The 7,239-nt window shown below is 41.6% G+C and overlaps 1 protein-coding gene across 1 annotated transcript; it reads right to left on the bottom strand.

The window, feature by feature from the left end:
- Positions 1-265: 265 nt before the first annotated feature.
- LOC121819865 (uncharacterized) lies at positions 266-6,362 on the bottom strand. The gene is made up of 5 exons (XM_042251811.2): positions 6,222-6,362; positions 5,639-6,162; positions 5,326-5,531; positions 4,684-4,916; positions 266-2,439 (listed from the first exon to the last, which is right to left on the bottom strand). Exons 1-5 carry the CDS (start codon positions 6,360-6,362, stop codon positions 1,135-1,137), a joined length of 2,409 nt encoding a protein of 802 aa, XP_042107745.1. The 3' UTR covers positions 266-1,134.
- Positions 6,363-7,239: the final 877 nt, after the last annotated feature.

Below are 7,239 nucleotides of genomic sequence, written 5' to 3'. Positions count from 1 at the left end.
ATTTCTCCTGGCAATCTTGATTCCAGCTTGTGCTTCTTCCAGCCCAGCGTTTCTCATGATGTACTCTGCATGTAAGTTAAATAAGCAGGGTGACAATATACAGCCTTGATGTACTCCTTTCCTATTTGGAACCAGTCTATTGTTCCATGTCCAGTTCTCACTGTTGCTTCCTGACCAGGTGCCGCGGCCAGCACAAGCAAGAGTCGCACCTGCACAGGGAGAGAACGGAGCGTCCCCGCTAAGAAAATAAGAGAGAGACAAAAGATGGGGTTGAGAGGATCAGCCCCAAAATGGCTGATACCTTGCTTTATTGTGCTGCAGTATATATAGGGTAAAGTACGTGACTTAAGGCACTCACAAGGTTGTTTTTTAATCTCAGGATACAATCACCAGACCCTTACCATTGTATACAGAACACAATCAGAATATCTATCTTCTATGAAATATACACAATAAGATAATCTATCTTCTATGAAATGTTGCCGAAACCAAACATCTTGGAGCCTTAAGGGTTATAAAAACTCTTGAGGGTGGCGGGACAGGGAGCTTAGGCACGTGTCCTAGGGCCTGGCATACCTGCCAGGGAGCTCCCAAGACTTAACCCTTCACGGGTCGTCCCCCGCAGCTCCCCTCTCTTTATTTTTTAAAAGCTCCATAAGATGTTGGTGTTGCAACATGTTTTTATGTATTAAAACTCTCATATGTAGAAATTCTTTAACAATGCTACGAATAAGGCAAGGAGCTAGACAAATTATGATAAGCACAACAGTCAGAACCGCGCCCATAGCAATTATACTTCGCCACAGTGAATGAAGGCTAGGAAAGTTAGAAAATAAATTTTGTAAAAAATTATCGACGGTATCAGCTATATTCAAAGTAGCTTTTGGAGAATTTTCGATGTCAAGAATTTCATTGTGCAATTGTAAAAGATCTAAAGAAACATTAGTATTAAACCAAATTCCTTGTAGATGTTTTTTCACCTTATCCCACGGAAAGTCAGAAGTATTGTAAGGCTTTTTGTAACACAAATCCATTTATAATTAGCATGGCATTGAATTTTCATGCGAAAATTAATGCTCTGAACTTGTTCTCCTAAAACTCTAACTACATCATATAAAGCTGATAATCTATCTTCTATTTTTTATCTATATCTTCTTGAGTTCCCATTACTTTAGTAACATTATATGACAAGGAATCTACAGTATGAGCAGCTTGAATGGATTGTGCTAAAGATACAGAAGCAGTAACAGCAGTTGCTATAAGGGTGATTAAAGACACTATACCCAGAATAATCAGGCTCAGACCTCTTTTAGGACGGCTAAGAGCCGTATTAATGCGTTGTAACAATTCTAAAGCAGTTTCATCATACCATTCTTCAGTTATTTCAACAGGTAACATTACAAAAGCAGGTTGTTTTACTATTATAACTTGTTCTCCTTTGGCTACACCTCTAATGCAATTAGTAAGTATGCAATTAGAACAATTTAAATGATAAATATTCAATGACAGTGTTATTTCCATATGGCCTTGTATCAACATGAATGGGTAAGGAACACAAGCTCGGGGATATAAAAATCCTGTAACTCCCACATCACCATATTTGCTCCCACTAATATTGGGCTGTAGATATAGACTATTGCCATGACCAAAAGCAGCCAAAAGTTTCCACAGTTCAGTTTGAAATATAGGAGCAGTGTTTACAGAGAGAATGGGTGGATGCTGTCCTCGATATTCGGGGAAATCAGGTGTTCCTCCAGGTGCCCAGTCCCATAAAAGGGTGGTATTGGCATTGTTGATGTTATACACCGATGCAATTCGTGCTCGACATAAAGTCCAAGGAGTGTCTATTCCTATGCCGATGCTTAAATGTTTGTCACAAAACGGAATGTCCAGGGGTCCGGTTCCGTCACGGTACGATCTCTTTCCGGTTTTTTCATCAATGCCTGAAATAGTCACTCGAGGATAGGATATATCAGCTGACACCTGTATACAATGAGGATGCTGTGATTGATAAGAAAAGCACATAGGGTATTGAGTAGTAAGGCCATAAAAGGAGATATTGGCTTGCTGAGGAGAAATGTGAATATCTGATTTTCCTCCTAAAAGACTTGTATCATTAACATATACAGGTACTGTTTCTTTATCCCATCCTAAGGATTGAATCATAGGCGGATCAGGAATGTATGCCCAAAAAGCCGCAGCTGCCCCGTTTTGTATCCGCTGTAACAATAATAATAACATGATCAGTATATTAGTAGGTGTCACTGGAGGTTGTACATGAGCCTCATTCCAAGCATAACGCATCAGCGCCTCAATTTGCCTCTGGGTAGGCAGCTCACTCGTGGGCTCACTCAGTGTCATGCGTTGCATTTGATGTGTCAGGAGTTCCTCTGCCGCGCGTACCAGCCTTTCCGGAATCCAGCGCGGCGCTTCGGCATCCTGTGGAAAACACAAACATGCCCTCGTCCCCATATTAGTACAGGGTCTGGCCCATACCACAGATTGGTAAGTGGATCCTTCCATCGCACAAGTGGTTTTTTGCATGAGGATCGTTCTCCCCAAAAACGCTGGGCTGCTGAATTGCCTTCTGCGTCTAAAGTTAAAAAATTTAAAACATAAAGAGCATGGTTTAAGGCGTTATGCGGTGAGGGGCTATACAGTTCATTCCCCTTTTTTGTTTTAATAATTGATGTTTAAGGCGTTGATGGGCTCGTTCCACAATACCTTGTCCCTGTGGATTATAAGGAATTCCTGTTTTATGATGAATTTGGAAAGAAAGACAAAAACGTTGAAAAGAACGGCTAGTATAACCAGGTCCATTATCTGTTTTAAGGGTTTGTGGGATTCCTGAAGTAGAAAAGCAAAACAGCAAATGTTGAATACAGTGACGTGTTGATTCTCCAGTGTGAAGGAGGCCATGAGAAAATTGGAAAAAGTGTCAATAGAAACATGAACATATTTAAGACGTCCAAATTGAGGAATGTGAGTAACATCTGTTTGCCAGAGGTGATTAGGGCGTAAACCTCGAGGTTGACACCATATTGAGGAGAACAAAGAATTGAGGACAAGTAGAGCAAGATTTAACAATTTGCCGTGCAGCTTCACGGGAAATTTTAAATTGCAAGCGTAAAGAATGACTATTTTGGTGATGTAAATCATGGGATTTTCGGGCTGCATCAATAGCTGATTGGAAAAACACTTGTTTAGTAAGAACGTCCGCAGTGTGATTGCCTTGTACGAGGGCACCAGGAAGGGTGGAGTGTGCACGAATATGTCCAAAGAAACAGGGGTGTTGGCGGCAATGGAGAACCTGTTGAATCAATGTAAATAAGTTAAGAACTTCAGGAGAGGTGGTGCCGATAATTGGAACAGTTTCAATCATCTGTAAGGCACCGACCACATAGGAGCTGTCTGTAAATAAATTGAAGGAAGTAGGTACAGTTAGCAACGCTTGGTGGACTGCAAATAATTCCACAACTTGAGCAGAAGAAAAACTGGTTTGTGCGTAATAGGTTTGATGGTTAATGATTAAAGCTGCAGTTCCATTAGAAGATCCATCTGTAAATATAAGTGTCGCTTCGGGAATAGGTTGTCGGCGAACTATTTTTGGAAAAATAAAGGCATGAGAGCTAGCAAATTGTAACAATTTATCAGAAGGGTAATGATGAGTAATCCGTCCGGGGTAATTTGCAAAAGCTATAGACCAATTATCTGAAAATTGAAAAAGCCAATCTTGTTGTTCTAAAGCATAAGGAACACAAATGAAGGGGGTTCCATACCAAAATATTGGATGGCCTCGTGACGTCCCTTGCTATAATTTTGCAACAAGTTCATAGTAAGGGAGCAGATGTTTAGTTGGAGTAGCAGACAAATATATCCATCGCAAAGGTTTATCTTGATAGAGAACCCCTGTGGGTGCTCGGGGGGTAGGAAGTATATACAAACCCCATGATCGTTGGTAATCACAATAAGTAATCTGTTGTTGTCTAATAGCTTCTTCTATTGATTGTAAAGCAGTTCGTCCTTCTAAAGAAAGTGTTCGGGGTGACGCAGGATCAGAGTCACCTTTAAGGATGTCAAATAATGGCTGCAAGGTATAAGTGGGTAATTTTAAATAAGGACGTATCCAATTAATGTCTCCTAAAAGTTTTTGAAAGTCATTTAGAGTTTTTAAATGGTCAGTCTGCAGTTTTACTAATTGGGTATTATAAACACGAGGATATAAGGAGAAACCCAAATAATTATAAGGAAAATGAGTCTGAATTTTTCATCAGCAATAACAAGACCATTAAGGCTTAAATGTTGTTTTAGAATCGAAAAAGCTTGATACAATAGATGTTCGTCAGCATGAGCTAGTAATATATCATCCATATAATGAACCAAATATAGCTGAGGAAAACGTTGACGAACCGGAGCTATTGCTGTAGCAACAAATTTTTGGCACAGCGTAGGGCTATTAGTCATTCCTTGCGGGAGAACTCTCCATTGATAGCGTTGCATAGGCTTTTTAAAATTAACAGAGGGTAAACTGAAAGCAAATCTTTTGCAATCTTGAGGTGCAAGAGGAATAGTGTAAAAACAATCTTTTAAATCTATAACAATGATATAGGATTTATCAGGTATAGCAGAAGGAGTGGGCAACCCAGGTTGTAGGGCTCCCATATGCATCATTGTTTCATTTACCTTACGAAGATCTTGTAGCAATCTCCATTTCCCAGACTTCTTTTTAATAACAAAAATTGGGGAATTCCAAGCAGAGGTAGAGGGTTCAATATGCCCAAGTCTCAGCTGTTCCTGCACCAGCTGTTGTGCGGCAGAAAGTTTTTCCTGTGTTAGGGGCCACTGATCGACCCATACCGGTTCCTCAGATTTCCAATCAATAGGATCGGCATGCGTCACAGGAGAATCAGAGGTCCCTAGGAAAACACCCCAAGCCTTTTCGATCTTGATTAGGTTTTAAATCAAGGGGCAAAATGATGCCTTGATGTTGTTTACCTAAACCTTGATTTGGAAGTAAGCCCTGATCTAACATCAAATCTGTCACAGTGGGTGAAGGACTATATAAATAAACACCCATTTTGCTTAATATATCACGCCCCCATAGATTAACTGGAAGATAGGGCAGAATATAAGGTTTAAATTGGCCTGTATGTCCATCTTTATCCTTCCAAGTAAGAAGGGATGAACTCTGTTCTGGATTGGTAGTTTGGCCAATACCCTGGAGAGTGGAAATAGCCATCTGTTTTGGCCATGTAGTAGGCCAATATTTATCAGAAATAACACTAATATCGGCCCCTGTATCAAGCACTCCGCGGAAAAGCTTACCATTAATGCGTAGCTCAAGTTCTGGTCGTGCCTCGGTAACATTTTGCACCCAATAGGCGTCAGAGGACCCGAAACCTTTATCTTGACGGTCTCGGTTAATTGTTTTTCCTTGTATGACTAATGGAACTAAAAGAAGTTGAGCTATACGCTGTCCTGCATTGATTACAATAATTTTGTTAGGAGCGGAGGCTAATATTTTATCTCTCCTGTATAATCAGAGTCAATCACACCAGGATGAATAAGTATTCCTTTTAAAGACGCACTGCTGCGCCCTAAAAGCAGTCCAGCTGTCCCTGGAGGTAAAGGCCCAAACACTCCTGTGGCAAGGGTTTGGACCCCCATCTCGGGAGTTAATACTGTGTAGGAGGTGGCACAGAGGTCCAATCCCGCGCTGCCTCTTGTGGCTCGATAGAGGTCTGCAATGGTCCTTTGGAACCTGCAGTGTTGCCCCATAACATTGTTTCGGGGCCAGGGCTGGCCCTCACCCAGTTTCCCGAAACCGGGGGCAAGGATTACCTTGAACATCCGTTTTGGAACGGCAATCCCGCGCCCAATGCTTTCCTTTTTTACAGCGTGGGCACAAATTAGGAGTGTTAACAGGGCTTTGTTGTTTTTGAGGGCACACTGCAGCCCGATGGCCAGGCTGACCACAAACAAAGCAACCCGAATTACCTGACTTTTGAAGTCCTTTCTTGTTCCGGGCTTGCTGCTGGAAAAGTACCTCTTTATGCTTTTTCCTTGTAATGCTGCTGCCATAGCAATGCCTTGCATGTAGGAGGGTCCAATGTCAGCACAAATGCGAATAAAATCAGACAGATCTCCCTTTTTCGATAAGGTCTTAAAGCAGCTTGACAAGCAGAGTTAGCGTTTTCAAAAGCCAATTGTTTTGCCAATACCATCCCAGCCTTTTCATCTGACATTATCTTACCTATAGTATCTAAAAGTCGTGCCACGAAGTCCTGGTAAGGCTCATCAGGTCCCTGCCGGACTTTTGAAAGATCCTCTGTCTTAGTACTGGAGCTAGGAAGTTTTTCCATGCCTGCCGAGCCGCATTTGATATTTGTGCATATGCACCAGGTAAGAAATTAAGTTGAGTGTCAGTAGCCTGGTAAGGGCCTTCACCAATCAACATTTCATAGGAGGTCTGTATACCTTGCTGTCGGTTAACATCAGCTATACGAGCACATTGTTCAAAAATTCAGATTTCCATAATAAATAATCTCCCCCTGAGAGACATGCCCTAGCTGTCTGCTTCCAATCATTTGGAGGTAAAGCTTGAGTACCCAAGTTTTCTATCATAGCAATGGTGAATGGAGCGGTAGGACCGTATTGTGAGCAAGCAATCTTTAACTCTTTCAGTTGTTTAAAAGGCAGTGATTCATAATAACGCTGGTTGTTATTTTCAAAGACAGGAAAAGCAAGAGAAAAATCAGAGACAACCTCACCAAGTCGCTGTGCCTGTCTCAATGCCTTTTGCAGCGGAGACATGTTCTCAGACGGTGGAGGGGGCCCTGGAGGGGATCGAGACCAGCCACAACAGAAGGAGCATAAGCAGGGGGAAGAGGCGGAGCAGAAGGAGATTTGGCATTGTTACTAGGAAGCTTGATTCCTGCGTTCTGTAAAGCAATAGTGAGGTTTTTAAAGCATTCAACCAATTCATCTTTAGATGTTAACGCCCCTTTTCTTGTGCTAAAAACCCCAATCTTCTTGATGGTATTTAGCAGCTTCTTCGTCTAATTCTGCCTCATCTGTGGATGAAAGTAAATCATCATTATCTGAAGGATGCAATAAGTTAGAAAACGGAGGGTCGCTTTTAACCCCCTCGGGAACAGCATATCTGGGTTCCGAATCAGGAACATGGAGAGGATCTTCTTCCTGTTTTAATAAATTTCCTAAACGTTTTAATTCATCATT

The sequence above is a fragment of the Ovis aries genome, chromosome 6 (assembly GCF_016772045.2).
Source record: "Ovis aries strain OAR_USU_Benz2616 breed Rambouillet chromosome 6, ARS-UI_Ramb_v3.0, whole genome shotgun sequence".
NCBI lineage: Eukaryota > Metazoa > Chordata > Mammalia > Artiodactyla > Bovidae > Ovis > Ovis aries.
The sequence above is the reverse complement of the archived record's forward strand: the minus strand, read 5'-3'. Positions and strand labels throughout refer to the sequence as shown.

Bases quoted from the DNA above. Each gene is read 5' to 3' on its own strand.
- LOC121819865 (XM_042251811.2), bottom strand. From the start codon at position 6,362: ATGGAAAAACTTCCTAGCTCCAGTACTAAGACAGAGGATCTTTCAAAA. The intron at 6,163-6,221 runs GTATTGGCAAAA...AGCTGCTTTAAG, and splicing joins CAGATGAAAAGGCTGGGATG to ACCTTATCGAAAAAGGGAGA. The intron at 4,917-5,325 runs GTAAGCTTTTCC...GTGTTTTCCTAG, and splicing joins ACTTGAGCTACGCATTAATG to GGACCTCTGATTCTCCTGTG.